The 24,884-nt window shown below is 33.3% G+C and overlaps 2 protein-coding genes across 2 annotated transcripts; both read right to left on the bottom strand.

The window, feature by feature from the left end:
• Window positions 1-4,398: 4,398 nt before the first annotated feature.
• Window positions 4,399-4,943, bottom strand: LOC141588063 (uncharacterized). The gene is made up of 2 exons (XM_074409520.1): window positions 4,546-4,943; window positions 4,399-4,447 (listed from the first exon to the last, which is right to left on the bottom strand). Exons 1-2 carry the CDS (start codon window positions 4,941-4,943, stop codon window positions 4,399-4,401), a joined length of 447 nt encoding a protein of 148 aa, XP_074265621.1.
• A 174-nt stretch (window positions 4,944-5,117) lies between these two features.
• On the bottom strand, window positions 5,118-11,864 carry LOC141588059 (uncharacterized). The gene is made up of 8 exons (XM_074409517.1): window positions 11,816-11,864; window positions 10,659-11,397; window positions 10,369-10,549; window positions 9,928-10,071; window positions 6,400-6,678; window positions 5,987-6,280; window positions 5,767-5,944; window positions 5,118-5,557 (listed from the first exon to the last, which is right to left on the bottom strand). The coding sequence occupies exons 1-8, from the start codon at window positions 11,862-11,864 to the stop codon at window positions 5,118-5,120; spliced, it is 2,304 nt and encodes a 767-aa protein (XP_074265618.1).
• Window positions 11,865-24,884: the final 13,020 nt, after the last annotated feature.

Genomic DNA, 24,884 nt, shown 5'->3' with positions numbered 1-24,884 from the left:
AATGAGAATTTTCCATAACAAATTTCTTGATCAACTCTTTGATGTATTTTTGTTGGTTTATCATTATTCCTTCACTAGTTTGTTGAATTTGAAGCCCAAGGAAGAACTTGAGATCTCCCATCATGCTCATCTCGAATTCAGAGGTTATCATTTTTGAAAAGTACTTACACAAACGATTATTAGTTGAACCAAAAATAATATCGTCAACATAAATGTGTACAACTAATAGATCGGAATTTTCGAATTTCAAGAATAGGGTTTTATCGACAGATCCTCATTTAAAGCCACTTTTAAGAAGATATTTTGAAAATTTGTCGTACCAAGACCTAGGAACTTGTTTCAAACCATACAAGGCTTTATCTAATTTGAAAACATGGTCTTGAAACTTGCTATCGAGGAAATCATGGAGGTTGCTCCAGAAAACCCTCCTCATTCAAATAATCGTTAAGATATTCTGTCTTAACTTCCATTTGAAATAATTTAATTCCTTTGTGAGCTGCAAAAGCTATTAATAGCCTAATAGCCTCAAGTCTGGCTACGGGAGTGAAGGTCTCATCATAGTCAATTCCTTCTTGTTGATTATACCCTTGTACAACAAATCTAGCTTTATTTCGTACAAAAACTCTCGTATCGTCCAACTTGTTTCTAAAAACCCACTTGTACCAATAACAGTTCGGTCTTTACGTCTCGGAACCAATTGTCAAACTTTGTTCTGTTCAAACTTTTGAAGCTCTTCTTGCATGGCCAGGATCCAATCTGGTTCTGCAAGTGCTTCTTTGATATTTGTTGGCTCAATGGTGGAGAGGAACAAGTAAAATGAGCAAAAGTTGTTAAGCTTTCTACGAGTTCAAACTACTTCATTTAAACTACCTAGGATAGTTTCCATTGGATGAGAATCCTTATATCTCCATTTCTTAGAGACAAGAGGCACATCGTCATCTGAATTTGGCTCACCTTCTTCGAATGATTGAGGTCCAAGCCTCGTTCCCCCTGAATCCAATCCTGGGGTTATAACAGAATTAGGTATAACTCTAGATCTTGTTCTTTGATTTGGATTTGATGTTATGGAATCATCGACTATAACTTCAGTTTTCAATTGCTTGGATTGAGAAGAGGTTATAGTATCATCAACTATATTCTCAGTTCTCTTTCCTTTATCATTCGAAGGGATTCCTTGTTCATCATTTGTGCCCTCAATTTCTTTATCTTCCTCATCCAATTCTGGAACATCATCCCTAGATAGTCGAAAATCAGGTTCGTTCAAATCTTCTTCTTCATCATGTTCAGCTTTGTCAAACATGTTATTCTCATTAAACACAACGTGAACACTTTCTTCTATGCAAAGGGTTCTCTTATTAAAAATCTTATATGCTTTACTATGATTAGAGTAACCCACAAATACAGCCTCTTCATTTCTAGGATAGAACTTGCTTAATCTATTTTTTCAATTATTGTGGACAAAACACTTAATCCCGAAGCAACGTAGATGTGATATGTTGGGTTTACGTCCTATAAGAAGCTTGTAAAGGGTCTTCTTGAGTATTTCTCTAATCAAAGAACGATTATGTACATAGCATGCAATAGTAATAGCTTCAGCCCAAAAATTACGAGGTAGACCACTACATAACAACATAGTGCGTGCCATGTCCTCCAATGTTCTATTCATACGCTCAACAATACCGTTTTGTTGTGGGGGTTCGTGGTGCTGAGAAGTTATGCCCAACACCATTCTCCCTACAATATTCTATAAAGGCACGGTTATCAAATTCGGTGCCATAATCCGTACGAATAGAAAGTAATTTTGATTTATACTTATTTTGGGCAAGCTTCATTAGAACTGCAAACTCATCGAAAGTTTCATATTTTGAATTGAGAAAAATTGGCCAAAAAAATTTAGAGTAATCATCAACTAGAACGAAGACATACCTCGATCCACCTCTACTTCTTACCTTCATTGGACCACATAAATCCATATGCACGAGTTCTAGTGGTTCATTGGTGCTTACCACTCTCTTAGGTTTGAAAGATGATCTCACATGTTTGCAACGAGCACAGGAATCACATAAAGTTTCTTGATCAAGTTTGATTGAAGGAAGTCCTTCAATCAAATCCCATCTCTTTAATTTATTTAAAATTATTGAACTAATGTGTGCAAATCTTTTGTGCCAAAGGCAATGATCATCCAGTGTAACTTTCATGAATGTATACGAGTTAGTAGGAATATTATTTAAATCAATCATATAAACATTCCTCTTACGCTGTCCTTCAAGCACAACACTACGTGTTCCTCAATTTTTATCCGACAAGAATCTGGAGAACAACTTTATTTCCCTTGTCACATAATTGAGAGATACTCAGTAAATTGTGCTTTAGACCACTAACAAGATAAATATCACTAATAGCATGAGAAGACGATATGCCAACTTTACCAATACCAATAACCTTACCCTTCTTATTGTCACCAAATGTAACTTTACCCTCGTCGAAGGGTTCAAGTGAAGGAAATAAATTAACATCTCCAGTCATGTGCCTTGAACATCCACTATCAAGGTACTATAGATTATTTTCTTTCACCACAACCTGTAAAATGATTAGATACAGTTTTTAGGTACCCAAGCTAAGTTGGGTCCTATGACGTTAGTTACTTTAAAAACTAAATCTTTACTAACCCAAACTTGTATAATAATCTTTCGTTTTGGAAACGAATAAGCTTTTCTGGGAACCGTCTTTGGTTGTGTTTTGGGTTCTTCTTGACGTGGTCTTTCAGGTTGTTTTGGGGGAGCCTTAGTTTTGAGAGACGCTTTAGGCGTAGGTGATTATTTTGATTCGTTAGCCTTCTTAAAATCAAAGCTCATATCATAAAACAAATGATGATTATTGTTACATTCTTTACTCGTACTATGTTCAGATGGGGGAAAGTCATTATCCTCTAAAACAGTGTCAGTGGGTTTAACAAAGTTGATTCCTTTTCTTAAATCCTAAATGTAGTTGACACAGTTTTCTTGGATATGACCCGTGTGACCACAGTAATTGCAAATCAAATATTTTGGTAGATTGACATATTTTCTCTTCTTGAAATCTCGTTCGGAAGGAGTTGATTTTCATTTAGAGTGGTGTCTACGACCACAACACTCATATCCTAATCCCATTTTCATATTATTATCTGATTGCTCAGTTAAGAAGTTTAGGACACGTGTGCTACCTTACCACTTTTTGTGAACCTTTGTAGCATGTAAGAGTAAGTCTTTTAAAGACTGGATCTCTTTATTTCATTTGGAATGGTAACCTTGGGAGGATGAGCCTCTTCATAATTGTCACGAAAGTTTTGGAATCTCTCGTCAAGAACTCGTACCATATTAGTATGCATTCTTTTAGTATTTAATAGTACGGTTTTAGATTCTTTCAATTGCTGAGTTAGAGAGTCAATTCCTTTTCTGAGATCACATCTTCTCTAGCTATAGCCTTTGACTCAAGAAGCTCTTTGACTTTCCTCAATTCTAAGGTTATAGCTTCACTAGCTGTAACCTTTGCTTGAAGATGCTTAATGTTGAGTTTCAGACCTGAGGTTATAGCTTTATTAGCTATAACTTTAGACTAAAGAACCTTTTTTTCTCAGCATTTGTCACATCTGAAGTTGTAGCCATATTGGCTGTAACTTTAGATTTGAGCTTCTTGGCCTTTGCTTTAAGGAGATGATTCTCTTCAGCAATATCGAGAATTTGTTCTTTTAAATCTTTCAACTCCAGATCTTATTCATGACATTTATCAAGAGATTGCTCAAAGTATTCGATTAAAACATTCTTAGACAATTTCTTAACGCTTTTGTTGAGTTCAAGATATCTTACCTCTTCTTCTTCTTCTGAATATGAATCTCCTATAAGCCAGCAATAGGAGTCCATGCTATCTTTATCATCGTCTGAGAATAGGTCAAGGCTACGTTGCTTAGGCAGAGGTTAGCAACTTCTTCTTCTTCAGATACTTCGTCGTCCTCCGTGTCAAGATCCCCCCAGCATGATGCCATCAGTACTTGCTTAAACTCTTTCTTAGTCTTCTCACGCTTTGCTTTGTCTTTAATTTTCTCCCACATGGGACAATCCTTAATCATATGACTGGATTCTCCGCACTTGAAGCATCCTCGATTAGCAAATGTATTCTTTTTTTTTGGTAGAATGTGAATATATATATTAATATAAGGTATAACCACCAATACAAGACAATTCCTGAGATTAAACGCTACATATGCATACAAAACTCTCAACTAACAAAAAAATCAGACTTCCTCAAAAAATGCAGGAATTTTGATACTTAGACGGCCATTTTCTACTCTGAAAACGCGCTTGAACAACATGCTTCACTTCCTTCATCACCAGGGCAGGACATTTCACCAGCAGGTCAATTCTACAAATATTTCTTGAATGCCAAATCTGATACAACATAGCCACCGCCGCTGCAAAGACCATATGTTTTTTAAGAAGAGATATGCATCTCCATGTAATGCACCAATCAAAGATATCCTACAAGGGAAGAGGTATTTGGAGCCATTGCCTCAAGATATCCCAACACCTAATACTGAATTCACATTGATAAAACAGGTGCTTATGATCCTCATTATGGCTGGAACATAAATCACATTTCCCATCATTTGGAATACCAAATGCCAGCAGTCTATCCTTGGTTAACAATCTCTCTTTTATAATTAGCCAGGCAATAAAAGAGTGTTTAGGGACGTTGAACCTGTTCCAAACCACAGGAAACCAATGCACTTTAGTCTGAGGTCCTTGCAACCATCTGTATCCAGCTGCCACAGAATACTCACCATTACCATCACACCACTGGTTATTAATGTAGCCATGCTTGAACTTATCCTTGACAACACAGATTTTCTTCCACGTCCAACTTGAATTTATAAAAGGAACATAATCAAACCAGTCCCTACCTTTCATATACACATGGTCTACCCATTTTATCTACAAATGGTGACTCTTAATCGCCAACCACCAGGTGAACTTTCCAAATAAAGCTAGATTCCATAACCTGGAATTCACAAATCCAAGGCCCCCAAACTTTTTCTCAGTACACAGAGTTTCCCATGCCACAGAGGGTGCCCTCCCATACTGCTAACTCCCAGACCACAGGTAGTTCCTACAAATTGTAGTGACCCTATCAATGACTGTAATAGGAATCACAAAAATTCTAGACCAATAAACATGAAGTTGAGTAAGAACAGCTTGTGTCAAAACTAGCCTCCTAGTATAGCTGAGTTTCTTTGCCCCCCAACCTCTGAGTTTACTCACAACTTTCTCCACAAGTCTTGTGCAATCTCCAATGGCCATACGTTTATAAGAAATTGGGATACTAAGGTATTTAAAAGGGAAATGCCCTTCCTTGAACCCAGATATCCTCAACACATAATCCACCTCTCCTTGGCACATGCCATTGAAATAGATATCAGATTTATCATAATTCATTTCAAGCCCAGAGACAGAGAAACATGTAGCAAAGGCTCTCAACAGAAGTTTAAGAACCCCTGTCACCCCTAAAAACATAAGAAGGTCATCTGGAAAACACAGATGACTTAGCTTCAAAGTTCTGCAGAGAGGATGATAGTTGAAGTCCAAGTTCTCAGTCACTACACTTAGTACTATGCTCAAGTACTCCATACAAATAGTAAACAACAAAGGAGATCCTGACTAGGAGAACAGGATTTCCTATTGTATAACCTCACTAGATCCTGACAAATTAAGATATTATCAACTATCTCCCTACCTTTAATGAAGGCACTTTGATTAGCACTAATGATCTCAGGCAGGACAATGGCCATCCTATTGCAAAGTACTTTAGAAATGATCATATAAAGAACGTTGCAACAAGCAATGGGTCTAAAATCAGCCACACTAATGGGTCTATCCTTTTTAGGAATCAAAGTCAGAGTAGTGGAATTAACCTGTCTCAGGAGTTTGCCAGTATCAAAAAACTCCTAAACAACCTTAATGATATCCTTACCCACAATACTGTAGGCATCTTTGTAGAACTGAGATGTGTACCCATCAAGTCCTGGGGACTTGTTAGGAGGAATAGAAAACAAAGCTTCATTTATTTCACTGTCTGACACCTCTTTGACTAACTCAGCAGCATGTAACCCATAAACAGTCTTCCCCTTCCTCAAAGTAGGGAAGTGTACATCACCCACCAATTTACTGGAACCCAGCAAATTTTTGTAATAATCCTCAAAGGCCTCCTCTATCCCAGCATTAGTATTCTGAGTCACACCATGCCTATCCTGAATGCAAAGGATTCTGTTCTGCAATCTCCTAGCTTTAAGAATACTATGAAAGTACCTAGTATTCTCATCCCATCACTGCACCATTGAACCTTAGCTTTTTGAATAAGGAAGCTAACCCTAGCTTTATCCAGCTCTCTAAAAGTATCAGCAGCAAGTTTCTCATTTTGTTGTGACAAGATATTGGAAAGGTCCAAATGCAGTTGCTTCTGGGTATCATGTAAATGGATTAAAGCCACATTAGCAGTAGTTTCAATATTAGCAAAACTTGAACCATTCAATGCGTTAAAAGATTGTTTGAGCATTTTCAATTTCTTAACAAGTTGAAACATAGTAAATCCATCAATCTGTTGATCCCACACACTTTTAACAGTATCTCCAAAAGTAGGTTCAAGCCCCTACATATTGAAATACTTAAAACAACCTCTCTTTCGTATAACCTCAGCCAATGAGAAATAGTACATGGACAATGGTCAAAGAGACCCTCGGGATGAAACACTGTGTGAGATTCTGGAAAATGAAGGAGCCAATCATCATTCTCCAGAGCTCTTTCTATTCTGCTACAAACCTTATCCCCTACCTCATGCTTGTTGTTCCAGGTAAAAAATGCCCCATGAGCAGAAATATCCATCAACCCAAAGGTAGTTGTACTGTAATACCCCGTATATTGATAATGATTTATAAGAGTAATTTCCGTAATTTAAATAATTAATTAATGGCATTTCTAATAATAGTTACAAGTAAGACGTTAATTAAATAATAAAGTAGGTAAGCAAGTCGGAGTTTGGACTTGGCTAGTAATAAGGCCTTGGGCCGTGTGTATAAGATAAGTGAGCTGATTATATTAGGCCTAGTATGAGTATGATCGGGAATTATTTCGGAATTTAATAAAATATTAATGAGGAAACTAATAATAGGTAAAGGTAATAATAATTATAATAGTAATAATCCTAATAATATTAGTGTTATGGTAATAATAAAATTAGTAAATAATGTATGTGGTAATCCTACTTATGAAAAGACTAATATGATGTGTAATAGTAATAATAGTTGTAGTAGTTGTAATAATAATAATAATAATAATAATAATAATAATAATAATAATAATAATAATAATAATAATAATAATAATAATAATAATAATAATAATAATAATAATAATAATAATAATAATAATAATAATAATAATAATAATAATAATAATAATAATAATAATAATAATAATAATAATAATAATAATAATAATAATAATAATAATAATAATAATAATAATAATAATAATAATAATAATAATAATAATAATAATAATAATAATAATAATAATAATAATAATAATAATAATAATAATAATAATAATAATAATAATAATAATAATAATAATAATAATAATAATAATAATAATAATAATAATAATAATAATAATAATAATAATAATAATAATAATAATAATAATAATAATAATAATAATAATAATAATAATAATAATAATAATAATAATAATAATAATAATAATAATAATAATAATAATAATAATAATAATAATAATAATAATAATAATAATAATAATAATAATAATAATAAAGAGAGAAACTTTCCTAAAATAATACTACCTTACTACTATATATATTTTGCTAGCCTATGCATAAATCACTTATTCACTTTTACAACATCGCATAAAAGTTAGGGAGGGAGAGGGAGAATAAGAAGGAAGAAAAAAAAGGGAAAAGGGATATTGGGAATCAATATGAGGATTTTTCATCTACTTTTATTGGATTCAATCTTTTATTTCGTAAGTTCATCTTTAATCTTTCAAAGTTTTATCTTTAATACTTATAAGCATGTTTTAAGTTTTAGTTCATCACCTAATCATGTCCATATTAAATATAATCATCTATAGTTAAAGTTGTGACGAGTTTGTTAAAGAATAAAGTTACAGCAATTCTGTAAATCTGTAAGTTGTCTTAAATGAATTATTAGACCATTTTAAACTCATTATCTTCAAAAATGTAAAGAATAGACTTAGATTATTTTCAAGCCTAGTTGATGCCTGTAAATTTTCGTAGCCATTGACCATGTAGATTTTCCAGAATAAATTCGTTATGAACATGTCGACTGTGAATCCGCGAATGCACTAGTAGTCTAAAGATTATTTCGTAAACCTAATTTATAAATTGAAATTTAGTTGGGTATTTTTCATATATTAACTATGAAGAGTCTAGATGATGGTAGGCATTGTAATTTATCAAAAATAATATGTTAAACGTTTTTTTATGAATCGATACTTTTTATGCGACGGAATTCGTCAGTATTTATAAAGCTTTCAAGAACACCTTGATAAGTCTGGAATTTGAGGAAAGTCTATTTCAGAAGAACTGTAGATATGTGTCTTAGGGTTCCAACCCCACTTGTCTTTCATTGTTAGGATTTTTATTGAATTAATTATGAATTTTATAGCGAGACTGAACTGTGCTGTAAAACGGTAGAATTAGAGATTTAGCTTTGAAGTTGTCAAAAGGATTAGGACGTGATGGGCATAGGATAAGTGCATGATTAGTTGGTTGATTATTGGTTATATAGTAATTGTACATAATTATGTTATGTAGGTTATGAATTTATAAAGGATCAATTTTGATTGCTTGTGTGACTCGCGTGACTCGCGTGACTCGCGTGACTCGAAGATTTGCGAAAAGGTAGGATAGCTACTCAATCACTTTAATGTTTACTTGAATGATATTATCTGATTGTATTGGTTGAATTGTTTGGAATTGTGATGGACGATATATGGTTGTTGGTTGGTTGTATTGAGATGATTTGATTTATGACTATCTTAGCTCGTGACTGAGATGATTTGATTTATGACTACCTCAGCTCGTGACTGAGATGATTTGATTATTGACTTCCTCAGCTCGTGTCTGAGATGAATTATACTATTGGTTTCCCCAGCCTCGTGTCTGAGATGGTGAGAATGTTGTATAGCACAATTGTTTGCATATCATATCATGAGCACTTGCATTGGTTTCCCCAGGCTGGTTCTGCAGGACTTGTCTCCGGGATGTTATTGAGATTACCTCGGCCATGGATTAGCGGGATGAACGGGAGCGTCGGAGGATTGATCATGAGCATGCATTGCATTTGCATTTAATATTGTCTTGTATGCATTTATTGTTGTTGTTTGGCTATTCCTACTCAACCTCGTGGTTGATTGTATTCGTGAACACCTGTGATGAACCATAATGGGGAGCAGATTTGACAGGTACTAAAGATTAGCTGACTTGGGAGCTTATGAGAAAGCGTGAGGTTTTGGCCGTCTACCTAGAAGTCTAGATCACTTAGATTTGTTAATCACTTTATTTATTTCCGCTGCGAGTTGTATCAAATTTTATATTATGTCTAGTTCGGATAAGTTGTATTAATATGTAATCGCTAAGTTTTAATTAAAGTACTTTGGTATGGTTGTACTTTGTTATTCACTACCTCGGGAAACCGAGATGGTAACAGTCCTATTTATTTGGGAATGTCTAGCTAAAGGCTCTTGAATAAATGGGGGTATTACATGTACAATTCTGAAAGCCCCTCAACTCATCAGAAGTAACCTCTGATCAAATTCTCCCATTCATTGTCAACACATTGTTTAAATCACCCATTACCATCCATGGCCCATCAACAATACCATGCATATGGGTAAGGGATTCCCACAGAGGAATCCTTTCAGCAATTCTATTAAAGCCATATACCACAGAGACCCACCAATGCACACCAGTAGAAAGAAAAGTCACCTTAGTGTTAATCACCTGTGCTTCACAACTAAGGACCTCAACATTATAATTCATGGCATCCCAAATAAGCTAAATCCGACCACCATCATGACTATTGATATTTGTAACAAGAGACCAATTAGAACCCAATCCATTATAGACTTTATTCTAACCCTAGTTTCTAAAATACCAAATAAACCTACATTATTTAGGTGCAGAAACCTTCTAACATCAGTCTACTTATTACTACTATTAAACCCTCTGACATTCCAAAAATCAATGCTACCCATTCTCTATCAAAGGTAAATCACCATTTATTTCACCTTCACACACCTCTCTAACATGGATAGACCTCTCCAATACTTCCAGAAAAGTCCTCCTACTGCTATTCAGACTTATCCATCCTTGCCTAATCAATTGGGTAATGATCCTGGATGGAGAGAAAGAAGGATGAAAAGAGAAGGGGATTGGTGTAACAAGAGCACCTAACCCATCACTAAATCCCTCCCCAGTCCTGGGAATCACCACACAAGGCTGTTCAGGTTCAGAAACAGCCACTGGTGCTGCAACAGCTGGTTGAGGAACTGGAGGCTTGCTTTTCTTAGGCACCCAAGCCTTCCTACCACGCACTGGCCCATTTTTTTTGCTTATCCTTCATCCTACAATCACGGGATAAGTGACCCATAGCTTTGCATTCAGTGCATATAGTAGGTTTCCACTCATAATGGACAATTTGCCTATGTTTATTATCCAACTCATCCATAAATTCAATCACATCAGGCAAATCATCCCCAACTTTTACCTCAACCATAACTCTAGCATAGCCAAGGAACGTCTTCAACTGTGTATTACTATCACATCGAATTGGAGAACCAACAAGATTAGCAATCTTTTTAAGAGCATTCCCCCATAATTTCAAAGGAAGCCCATAAAATCTAATCCATATTGGTACCAAATCAACTGCCTCCCAAATTAGTTTAGTCTCCGACGTCCATTCCTTGACAACAATAGGTTTATTGTCAAAGAAGACAGGCCCTGCTTGCAACACTCTCAATTTTATGGCCTCAGTTTTGAAACGCACCAAAAAAATACCATTAGAATGAAATGCAATCTTCTCAATTTCAGTATATCCCCAGATACGCTTCACAAAACCATCAATAACTTTCCACGGTGGGTTCGCTCCCAGCACATAACAATAAACAGCCGTCGACCAGTACTCTAATTCATCCTTAACATCAGAATAAGAAAGTTGAAGCCCACTTACTCTTGATGATGAAGGAGAGTCCTTGTCCTGCCCATTGCTACGTCCAGGAACCTCCACCCAGTCCTCATTAGACTCTTTTCCAGTATCGTTTCCATAACCTCACACAGATTATAAGGACGAAGGACCGATACAGGCTCCTCAGTACCTACATGAGAAACTCCCAAATTCTGAGTACTCAATGGTAAAACACGGAAACGAGATCGAGAATTGTTATTACGAGATGAAATATTATTATTACTATGTGAATTGTTTGAATTTTTTGTATTAGTTGATGCTATTACTCTTACTAATCTACAAGATTTAGGATAATTTTTCTTTTATCTAGCCATTGTTAAGCAAACGTATTCTTGGACTCAGAGGTTTTCTTATTGTAGGACTTGTTGTTATTATTAAACGATTTTGCTTGCTTATTTCTAAAAATTCTTTTATTGAATCGTTTAGCAAACAAAACCGTTTCGTCCTCTATTTCAGCATCGACATCTTCCTTAGCAGAGGCTTATAGAGCTATGCTCTTACTGTTATTGGACTCGGCCTCATCGTCATCCAGGACGAGTTCATGAGCCATAAGAGCTCCAATTAGTTATGCATAAGGTAGAGAGGTGAGATCTCTAACTTCCTCCATAACCGTGGACTTGGGACACCATTTCTTGGTCAAACTCCTAAGTACTTTCCTAGCAATATCCTCGGAGTTAAAAGTTCTACCATGTTTTTTGAGCTGATTAATAATAGTAGAAAATCGTGCTGACATGCTATGATTCATTCTTTTCCATTTTAAAAAGTTCGTATTTTTGAATTAGTAAGTCAATACGATATTTTCTAACAGCTGACGTTCCTTCATAGGCCAACTCAAGACCATCCGATATTTCCTTGGCCGAAGTGCAAGAAGAAAAACGATCAAATTTAGTCGTTGTCATGCCGTTTTGCAACAGGCTTATCGCTTTCGAGTTTTTCTCAGCCTTCTTGTAATCATCCTCAATATAGTCTTATTCTTTCTTCTCATAGGTAGTGCCTTTAGTAGATCCAACGACCACAATTTTATTTGGTCCGTTTTGAACGATCTTCCAGCACTCCCAATCATGTCCTTTTATATAGTGTGTCATCAGGTTTTTCCATAGTCCATAATTCTTTCCATCAAATATAGGACACTTAAGATACTTGGAATCCATTTCACATGTGTAATGCAGCGGAATTAAAATAAATTAAAAAGATAAAGAGATGGACGGATCAGCCTCTTTGCGGTTAGGCAATCAAGAGCACGAGGCTCTGATACCAATTGAAGAGTCTATCCAAGTCGAAATACTCGGGGGGGGGGGGGGGTGAATTGAGTATTTAAAAACTTATGCCCACTTTTTAATTCAAATCTAAGTAATTAATTATTTAAAGTTAATTGATTAAACTTTAACTAATTAACTAAACGATTATAAACGTAATGAAATGAATGATAAAGAAAATTGCAAAGATACACGATATTTGAAGTGGTTCAGCTTCACACGTCGAAGCCTACGTCCACTAGTCTCGATTAATAATTTTAGTACCTTTCTCCGGATTACAAAATTATCAACTCACTCGTATAACTAACTCTAGCTATAACTCGACTTGAATATCACTAGATATTCGGTTTTGACTATCTTCAGTTACTAAGAAAGTACTTGATTGTTCTTCTAGGTGTTCACACAATTGAACGAGTAGAAACAATATGAAGTACTATTATCTTATAACGTAACCTTTCGTAAAAGATTTTCAAATGCAAAACAAATAAAATACTCGATTAGAATTAAACTCAATTTGTTTGCATGGAATTTTTATATTTCGAAAAGCTTTTTTGGATCAATGAACATCATGCGTATATATAGTAGAAGAGAGAAATTAGGGTTTTGGTTGAAACCCTAAGAGTGCCGTGAGGCATGGTAATTTGCCTCATAAGAAACAATTCTTATCTCTTCTTAATTTAATCTACTAAATATTTTGATTAAGTAAATAAAGTAAATCTAATATAATTGATAAGATATGAAAATATCTTATAGCAATATATTATGTGTCCTAATAATATTTACTTGCATAGGGAGTTAACTCGGCATCCACAGGCCTTATAAGCCTTATCTTAACCAAAACCCTATGTTAAAATATCAAGGAGTAGATTAGGGTTAGGTTTAGATAATTTAGCAAACCCTAGGTAGCATGACGAATCATAAGTCGTTTTACTAACCAATAAGATAATGTAAATTATTCACTCTAAGAAAACCGTATTTCATCTCTATCATATACACACATGATTTCGAGACATATTTGAAGAATTTTATCTTTTGAAAATTGATTTTAAAACTATTAAATTCTTGTGTTTAAATACAACCCAAGGTGATAGTAGAAATGTCTATAACCTTAAGTTTGGTAAGTAAAGTTACAGGTGAAATAGCCATAACTTTACCTTCCCAATATTACTTCTTAAGATACGTTATTAGATGATTTCCTATACTAGCTAATCTTCCTGGACATATTCAATGGTAGGATCATCTTTTTATCATGATCATAAACACTTCATTTTGAGCTTGTTATAGACTTGATCGAGCCTTTTGCTTGAGTGATCATCATACTTAAACCTTGTTACAGTTACTATAACATTTAAGAATCTTCATTGTTATAGTCAAGGTTGCTATAACATTATTTGCTTAAATTGTAAACTTTAATCATTCTATTAAAGACTAAACAAACAATTACGAGCAAGAGTATATATAATATAAAGTACACACTTGTCATTATAAAAACTAATCATATATCTATATGGTCCAACAATACTCCTCACATATATTGGAGAAGTGTTACCTTTGGTTTGGATGGGAGGGTGTATTAACAACGGTTCTAAAATAAAACTCATTGTATTTACTAATAACAAGGGTTTTAAAGAAATGACCGTTGTTATTACTTTTCACAGAATTGCGCCAAAATACACTAACCAGATTAAAAATGGTATTACATATAACGTGTTAATATGCGTTGTTAATGGGGAGTTGTTATTGCCTATATTTGTAGTAGTTCACGGTTTTTCCCATGGTACCCTCGAACTTTGGTAGATTACAAATAATACCCCTCCTTTTAACTTTCTACATATGGTACCCATGTGTTTACGTTATTCTTTCCCAGAAGGCCCCCTAGCCAAACTTCCGTCATCACTTCGTTACTCTTTTGACTAATGACCTTTTTTTTGTTATTTAATACACTAATAATACATAAATCCTTATTTTACACAATATACTAACTTTAATATCTTATTCAAAATCACCCAAAAACCCTCCACTTTTACCCACCACCATCATCTTCTATCACCACTGCCCACACCCACAACAACCACCACCAACCTCCATGACAACACCAACAACCACAACCACTGGAAAAAAATCAGATCTGAAAAATATTTCATCAAACAAATGTCGAAAGGCGGTGACATCACCAACCGCCCTTTCTCCACCAACCCCACTATCAACCACCTTTCCCCCTTAAACCACCAACAATCATCAGATCTATTTTTTTTTAATAAAGGAATGTTGGACGCAGTCGGTGATGGGATGCGTGAGTGGTGACGATATTCAGAGGGTTATGCGACAGGTGAAAGAAGAAAGGATAAGAGGAAGAAAAAATGTGAAAAGAGTGTGCGTTGGTGAAGGTTAGGCAGTCGTGCGATGGATGTCGATTTTGGTGGTGACGGCATGTAATACTACGGTTTTCTATGTCTATGGGTACTCTATCGAGTGGGACTTACTCTGTCGAGTAAGTAGCTTTTTACGCAAAACAGTAGTCTGCCTGTAGGGTACTCGATCGAGTAAGTTGGGGACTCGATCGAGTAAGGGGCACTCGATCGAGTAACTTACTCGATCGAGTAAGTGTGTTTTACGGGTTTGTTTAGCCGGGTTTTGTTAATAACGCGAGATTAATATAAAAGTTTCCGTCATTATTTCTTAAACACTTTTCAACATTCTTAAACCTTTCAAGAGAGATTAGAAGTTACGTTGTTCGCATCTCTCGTGTTATTGGGAAATCCCAAGGCTAGGTTCGTCGGATCATCTTGTTCTTTACGCCGTTGTGATCATCGTGTCAAGGGTAAGTTACTTGTATAATTTTTATAGCGTTTGGTTGAGTCTCATTAAAACCCTAATTGGGTAATGTTGGGAGTTTTGGGTCTTTTGTGTAGTATTGGTGGTAATTGTATGTAACGTGTTATAGGAGGAGGGTTCGTAGAGGAGAAATTCTGATTAGCTGCTAGATGGTCTGTGGTGATTGCTATTCCAGGTAGGGTTTCCCTACTCAGTATTGTTTACATGGCATTGGTGATAATTGATTGTTGTTATTATTGTATATCATATCGGTATTGGTTTTGGTGATTGTTGTTTGTATAGTTGGTTGTATAATTGTCTGTGGTTTGCGAGGTGCGTCCTCGACTGAGTGGAGTCACTTGCAGGAGTGGGTTCACGCCCTTGATTCGCCTTCTGTGGAACCCGCCACAGAAGGGATGTGCACATTAAGGAACACGGGTTTATCGCTCGGATGAAATGAGCGGGGCTTAGGTGGGAACGGCTGCGGTCCCCCACTCGCGGTGTGGAATACTTGTTGCGATGAGACGGAGTTGGTGGATTGGTTTGATTTGTAATGTTTTTTTATTGCAGCTGTTTGTTTTATGTAATCAGTACTGACCCCGTTTAAATGTTTTAAAAAACTTTGGTGATCCTTTCGGGGATGGTGAGCAGTTATTGAACAGGTATGATTGATGTGCATGGGATAGCTGGGTTGAGTCATCACGAGATGTTTTAAAAGTCTTCCGTTATGTCGAACGTTGTTCTTTTTTCTAGTTGGTTTAACATTTGAGAACCTTTTGTATTTTCATTTTATCAGTTTCGTATTTGGTTGTATCGCTTTAAACTTTGTTATTAAAGTACATTTCCTTATGGTCTATTTGATTATCATTGCCTCGGGTAACCGAGATAGTAGCACTTCCATGCCTTAAGTGGTCCTGGTAAGGCACTTGGAGTATGGAGGTGTTACAAAGTGGTATCAGATCGACGATCTTGAAACCTGTAACTAATGAACCTAACGAACATAGGGAGTCAAACTAAAATGAACCCGGGTAGGAGTTGTTAGGAGCTAATGCAAAGACTTGGGAGACGTCCTAAAGTCATGATCTTACCCTACAACTTTAAACCGGTCACCATGGGATGTGTGTCTGGATCGCTATGTGTTTACATTGTGTGTTGTATATCTATATAGTAATGTGTTGTATGAATTGGTGGATGAATGCATGTGGAGAATGGGGAATGCGATGGTCAAAGACGAGGAGTAGTATGAATGTGTATGATTATTGTATAGCGAGAATTATATGATGAATGTTTTATAACGTGGCATTTTAGAAATATGTGGAGTAGGATTGTTGGTTGAGACATTTATATGTATATATATAAAGTGTTGTGTTTGTCGTTTATCGTCTTATATATATATATATATATATATATATATATATATATATATATATATATATATATATATATATATATAGAGAGAGAGAGAGAGAGAGAGAGAGAGAGAGAGAGAGAGGGAGAGAGGATCGTATAAGTCCACCATATATCTTTAAATCCATAAGTTCTATTAAAAGCCTTTGGATGGTGAAAATGGATGGCCAAAATCAATCCCCAAAAAGTGTGTTTAATGGTTAATCTCACCATCTTTCTCCTCTCTCACTAATCTATCCTAATTAATCACTAATTTACTATATATTTGTTTTCCACTCACCCATTTCCCTCTCATCTTACACATTTCTCTTCTCTCTTCTCTCAAACCCCAAATAAAAAAAAACCCAAAAAATCCAAATAAATAAAAAACCCAAAAAATCCAAATAAATAAAAAACCCAAAAAATCCAAATAAATAAAAAAAACCCAAAAAATCCAAATAAATAAAAAACCCAAAAATTCAAAAATCCAAATAAATCATTCATTCATTTCTTCTTCATTCACCATCACCCACCACTATCCCACCCGACACCCCACCGCCACCCACACCCACCGCCACCACCACCGTTGCCGCCGGTAATTTTATAAATTCGTTTTTTTTTCCCAGCTTTTGCATCTCATTATTTCCGTCACTTTTTTTTTCAGATTTTGTGTTAAATTTGTTGTTTGGGATCGGTTTATTTTATTTGTTAATTTTTGTTGTTATTTATTCTTTTCAAATATCTTCTTGTTATACGTTTTTTTTTTAATATTTCGGGTTTTAAATCTCGTTTTTTTTTTTTGTGAGATACTTTTTTTTCATCTAAGATCTACTAAAATATTTTTCTTAAAATTTGTTATTTTAATCTTAGCTATATAAAAATTCTTATAATTTGTTGATTTTAATCTTATATTTTACATTTTTATATAAAAATGATATAAAATGACTAAAGTTACACAATTATGGGCAAAAGTTATACTGTTATGGACTAAAGTTATACAAAAATGGACTAAAGTTATACAAAATTTGACAAAAGTTATACTGTTATGGTCTAAAGTTATACAAAAATGGACTAAAGTTATACAAAAATTGACAAAAGTTATACAAATATGGACTAAAGTTATACAAATAAGGACTAAAGTTATACAAAAATGAACTAAAGTTATACAAAAATGGACTAAAGTTATACAAATAAGGACTAAAGTTATACAAAATGGACTAAAGTTATACAAAACGTATAACTCTAGTCAGTAAATGTATAACTCTAATCGGTAAATGTATAACTCTAGTAACAATATGAGTAACTTCTACTCAACGAATGTATAATTCTAATGGGAATGTGTTGAACTTCTACTCAATGAATGTATAACTCTAGTAACGATATAAATAACTTCTACTCAACGAATGTATAACTCTAATAGAAATGTGTAACTTCTACCCAGTGAGTGTATAACTACATTAGGAATGTGTTGAACTTCTACTCAATGAATGTATAACTCTAGTGACGAAATGAATGACTTCTACTCAATGAATGTATAACTCCAGTAGGAATGTGTGTAACTTTAATGAAAGTATAACTTTTGTTTTCTCATTGCTCTTTTGTTGACAAATGAAATATTAAGTATAACAACAAAAAATATAAATATAACTCAATGAATGTATAACTTCGGCGCGGATATGTGCAACTTCTACTCAATGAATGTATAACTCCAGTAGGAATGTGTGTAATTTCAATGAAAGTATAACTTTTGTTATCTCACCTCTCTTGTTGACAAATGAAAAAAATATAAGTATAAAAAATAACAAATAAAAATCAATACTATAAATTTGAATTTATATAAGTACTGTTTGTATAACTTTAGTCCATATTTGTATAACTTTAGTCCATTTTTGTATGACTTTAGTACATTTTTGCATAACTCTAGTCCATATTTGCATAACTTTAGTCCATATTTGTATAACTTTAGTCCATTTTTGTATAACTTTAGTCCATATTTGTATAACTTTAGTCCATATTTGTATAACTTTAGTCCAAAATCGTTTAACATTCACCCAACATTTTAACAAAAAAAAAAACAAACCAAAACCAAATAGATCTGAAAACAAAATGAGAAGAAAATAGGGTTTATTGTGAAAACTCAATGTTAAAAAGGTATAACTTTAGCTGTAAATAGTAAAACTTTAATGTTTTAAGGGTATAACTTTAATTGCAATAATATGACGAATTTAGATCTGAAAAATTAATAGATCTAAAAAACCAACAACACACAAAATTAATACCAAATCTCAAATAATAATAAAAAAAAAACTAAACTAAAAAACTATTAGTCGTAAATTGTATAACTTTAATGTTTTAATAATATAACTTTAGTCGTTAATAGTATAACTTAATGTTTTAAGGGTATAACTTTAGTCGTAAAAAGTGTAACTTTAATGTTAAAAGGGTATAACTTTAGTCGTAAATAGTGTAACCTCAGTCATAAATAGCGTAAATTAATAAATATTAACAAAAAACAAATATGAAAATATATAAAAAAAAAATTCAAGTCTGGAAAAATAAAATCTAACAATAAAGAACTCAAATTTGAAAAAAAAAAAAAAAAACATCAAAAAAAACAAACCAAAACCAAATAGATCTGAAAACAAAATGAGAAGAAAATAGGGTTTATTGTGTAAACTCAATGTTAAAAGGGTATAACATTAGCTGTAAATAGTATAACTTTAATGTTTTAAGGGTATATCTTTAATTGCAATAATATAACGAATTTAGATCTAAAAAATTAATAGATCTAAAAAATCAACAACACACAAAATTAATACCAAATCTCAAATAATAATAAAAAAAACTAAACTAAAAAACTATTAGTCGTAAATTGTATAACTTTAATGTTTTAAGAGTATAACTTTAGTCGTAAATAGTATAACTTAATGTTTTAAGGGTATAACTTTAGTCGTAAAAAGTGTAACTTTAATGTTAAAAGGGTATAACTTTAGTCGTAAATAGTGTAACCTCAGTCATAAATAGAGTAAATTTAATAAATATTAACAAAAAACAAATCTGAAAATATATAAAAAAAAATTCAAGTCTGGAAAAATAAAATCTAACAATAAAAAACTCAAATTTGAAAAAAAAAAAAACATCAAATCATTAATTACCAAAACCAACAACACAACAAAACTAACAAAATGAAATCTGAAATTAATAAAAATAAAGAACTCAAATTTAACAAATTTAACAAAAAATATACTAAATCTAAAACTACGATCATAAAAAATAATATAAAACACCATGAAAAACCAGATCTGAAAATAAATACGAAAAAAAATTGAAATACGAAAAAAAAAAATTGAAAAACCAGATCTGCAATTAAATACGACGACAACAACTATCCCGACAATAATAATACAACCAACCACCGACACACACCAACAGCCACCAATACCACAACAAAACGACCCACAATCGCCACCCAAAAAACCACTACCACGCAGATCTAAAACAAAAAAAAATGGGGAGAAGAGAAGGAGGAGGGAGGCCGGCGAGGGCCTTCGTGGAGGAGAGACAGAGGAGGCTTCCGCGACGAGGAGGGAGGAGGAGGGAGGCCGGTGTCGAAAACGAGGAGGGAGACCGGTAGTTGCGGTTGGTGGTTGTTGTTGTCGGTTGGCGTGTCGAGTTTGGTGAGCCGGGCTAGTGGTTGGTTGGCCGGAGAAAGGAGCAGGTTGTTTTCGTGAATGGTGGTGTGGTGGTGACGGTGGTTTGGGCTTGTGGTGGCTGTCGGCTTGTGGTTTTTTGGTTTTTTTTTTTTTTTTTTTGTTTTTAGTTTGGTTTTTTTAGTTTGGTTTTTGTTTAGAGAGGGTGGGAGGAAAATGAGAGAAAGAGTGAATGGGAGAAGTGAGAAAGGATGAGTGAATGAGGAAGTGAGTTGGGACATTAGAATGGGTAAGGAGTTATACATATTAGCAGGAGTTATACAAGATTAGGGAGGGAGATTAGGGAGGTTCATTTGTGACCCTTGAATGAGATGAAATCTCATCCCTCCATCCCCTTCATCCAAAGGTCCTTATAAGGACTTAGGGACTTACTAGAACCTCTCTCTCTCTCTCTGTCTCTCTCTCTCTCTCTCTCTCTCTCTCTCTCTCTCTCTCTCTCTCTCTCTCTCTCTCTCTCTCTCTCTCTCTCTCTCTCTATCTATCTATCTATATATATATATATATATATATATAGAGGCAAGATCCGGTGAGTCCACCTATATATTTGAGTCCATGAGTCCATAAAACAATATCACGCACTATACAAAACAATATCACGAATTTTTTTTTCAAATTTTTTTTCGAAATTTTTTTTTTTCAAAATTTTTTTTTCGATTTTTTTTTCGGAAAATTTTTTTTTTCAAATTTTTATTTTCGAATTTTTTTTTTCGAAAAGTTTTTTTTTTTTTTTTTTTTTTTTTTTTTTTTTTTTTTTTTTTTTTAACCTGTGATATTGTTTAGTATAACGTGTGATATTGTATTACAAAACAATATCACGATTTTTTTTTCATTTTTTTTTTCGAAAAAGTTTTTTTTTTTTTTTTAATGTAAGATGTGATATTGTTTAGTATAACGTGTGATATTATATTACAAAACAATATCACGATTTTTTGTTTCAATTTTTTTTTTTTTTTTTTTTTTTTTTTTTTTTTTTTTTTTTTTTTTTTTATGTAAGCTGTGATATTGTTTAGTGTAACGTGTGATATTGTATTACAAAACAATATCACGACTTTTTTTTGGAATTTTTTTTTCAATTTTTTTTTTGGGTTTTTTTTTTTTTGAATATAAGCTGTGATATTGTTTAATATAAAGTGTGATATTGTATCATGGACTCACGGACTCAAAAAGATAGGGTGGACTCATGTGATCCTAATTCTATATATATATATATATATATATATATATATATATATATATATATACATATATATATATAGAGAGAGAGAGAGAGAGAGAAGAGATCAACTAAGGCCAAAAGATATATTAAGTCCATAAGTTCTATTATGAGCCATTGGATGGAGGGAGATTGAGGGATGAGATCAACCCCAAAAAAGTGTGTTTATAAGCTAATCTCACCATCTCTCTCCTCATTCACTAATCCACTCTAATTAATCACTAATTTACTATATATTTGTTTTCCACTCATCCATTTCTCTTTCATCTTACACATTTCATTTCTCTCTTCTTTCAAACTCTAAAAAAAACCCAAATAAATAAAAAAAAAACCCAAAAATCCAAATAAATAAAAAACCCAAAAAATCCAAATAAATCAAAAAACTCAAATAAATCATTCATTCCTCTCTTCCTCATTCACCACCACCGACCACCACCCCACCCGACACCAACTAACCACCCACCAACCCGCCGCCGCCACCCCACCGCCGCTGACTTTTTTTTTTTTTTTTTTTTTTTTTTTTCAACTCGTTTTTTTTTTTTCGTTTGGTGTTAATTTGTATGTTTTGAGTTGTTTTTTTCATTCATTATTTTTTTTGTCTTTTATTTTATTTTAGTTGTCTTTTATTTTGTTAGTTCTCATTTTTTATTCATTTTCTTAAATCTCTTCTTGTTATACTTTTTTTTTAAGATTTCGTGTTTTAAATCTCGTTTTTTTTGTGAGATACTTTTTTTTCATCTAAGACAAAAATGGACTAAAGTTATACAAAAATGAACCAAAGTTATACAAAAATAGACCAAAGTTATACAAAAAAAGACTAAAGTTATACAAAAATTGGACCAAAGTTATACAAAAATGAACCAAAGTTATACAAAAATGGACTAAAGTTATACAAATATGGATTAAAGTTATACAAATATGGGCTAAAGTTATACAAATAAGGACGAAAGTTATACAAAAATGAACCAAAGTTATACAAAAATGAACCAAAGTTATACAAAAATGAACCAAAGTTATACAGAAATGGACTAAAGTTATACAAATATGGATTAAAGTTATACAAATATGGGCTAAAGTTATACAAATAAGGACTAAAGTTATACAAAAATGGACCAAAGTTATACAAAAATGAACCAAAGTTATACAAAAATGGACTAAAGTTATACAAACATGAACCAAAGTTATACAAAGATAGACCAAAGTTATACAAAAAAAGACTAAAGTTATACAAAAATTGGACTAAAGTTATACAAAAAATTGGACTAAAGTTATACAAAAATGAACCAAAGTTATACAAAAATGGACTAAAGTTATACAAATATGGAATAAAGTTATACAAATATGGACTAACTTTAGTCAATTTTTGTATAACTTTGGTTCATTTTTGTATAACTTTGGTTCATTTTTGTATAACTTTAGTCCAATTTTTGTATAACTTTAATCCAATTTTTTGTATAACTTTAGTCCATTTTTTGTATAACTTTGGTGCATTTTTGTATAACTCTGGTCTATTTTTGTATAACTTTGGTTCATTTTTGTATAACTTTGGTTCATTTTTGTATAACTTTAGTCCAATTTTTTGTATAACTTTGGTTCATTTTTGTATAACTTTGGTTCATTTTTGTATAACTTTAGTCCATTGTTGTATGACTTTAGTCCAATTTTTGTATAACTTTAGTCTTTTTTTGTATAACTTTGGTCTATTTTTGTATAACTTCAGTCCTTTTTTGTATAACTTTAGTCCATTTTTGTATAACTTTAGTCCTTATTTGAATAACTTTTGTCCTTATTTGTATAACTTCAATCATTTTTTGTATAATTGTAGTCCAAATTTGTATAACTTTAGTCCAAAATTGTATAACTTTAGTCCTTATTTGTATAACTTTAGTCCTTATTTGTATAACTTCAGTCCAAATTTGTGTAATTTTAGTCCAAAATTGTATAACTTTATTCCATAAGAGTACAACTTCAGTCCAAAATTGTATAACTTTAGTCCAAAATTGTATAACTTTAATGCACGCAGTGTATAACTTTAATAGACAAGATGTATAACTTTAATGCACCCAGTGTATAACTTTAATGTTTTAAGTGTATAACTTTAGTCGTAAATAGTATAACTTTTATAAAAACCAAATACATATGAAAAATCGTAATTAATCAACAAATATTTAATCTGAAAAAAAATTAAATAATAACAAAAACCAAAAAAACTCATAATAACAAAAACAAAAAACCAAATAACAATAATAAACCAAAAAACCAACAACCCAACCCAACCCGAAATCTGAAATAAACCAAATAACAATAAAAAAAACCAAATTTAAATATCGTGTGTATAACTCTAATGCACGCAGTGTATAACTTTAATAGACAAGATGTATAACTCCAATTTATACAATTTATAACTTTAGAGGTTAATAGTATGAATGAGCCATGACAATAACAAAAAAATGAATCTGAAAAAATGACAAAAAAACAAACGAGAAAAAAGGAATGAGCCATGACACTACCTACGTCCTACACCAATCTAAAATTCACAAAAAGAAAAAAAAAAAGAAAAAAAAATCTGAAAATCAATGAATCAGCCCCATAAAACATGACGACCACAAAACAAAAAAAAGGATAAAATATAAACCATATATTTCAAAAACCTCACCCTTACGCCAGCCACCGCCGCTCCTCCAACCACCACCAACCACAATACCATCAGCCGGTTGTGGGTTCGGGGCTTGCAGATCCGAGAGGAGGAGGGAGAGGGAGGCGGCAGAAGGAGAAGGTCGTGGTGGTTTTTGGTGATAATTTTTTTAGGATTTATTATTGTTGGTGTTGACGGAGGTGTGTAGTAACCGCAGAAGGAGGAGGACGGAGTTGGTTCCGTGGTGGCCTGGCATCCGTGTGCGTAGAGGTGGCGGCGGCCTGAGATGCGGTTGTGCGCAGGGGTGGTTGTTGAGGAGATGGCAGATCCGGTGTGCGTAGGGGTGGCGGCGTGTGGTGCTTTTGTGGTTGTGGGATGCGTTTGTGAGAGGGGTGGAGGCGGCGTTTGTGAGAGGGGTGGAGGCGGCCTTTGTGGTGCTTTTGTGGTTTTGGGTTTTTTTATTTGTTTGGGTTTTTATTTGTTGGGAGAGAATGAATGAGGAGAGGGTGAGTGACTGATTAAAGAGGTTGAGTGAATGAAATGGATGAGAGGAGGT

The sequence above is a fragment of the Silene latifolia genome, chromosome 1 (genome assembly GCF_048544455.1).
Source record: "Silene latifolia isolate original U9 population chromosome 1, ASM4854445v1, whole genome shotgun sequence".
Taxonomy (NCBI): Eukaryota; Viridiplantae; Streptophyta; class Magnoliopsida; order Caryophyllales; family Caryophyllaceae; genus Silene; species Silene latifolia.
This window is presented reverse-complemented; position numbering and strand designations above follow the sequence as displayed.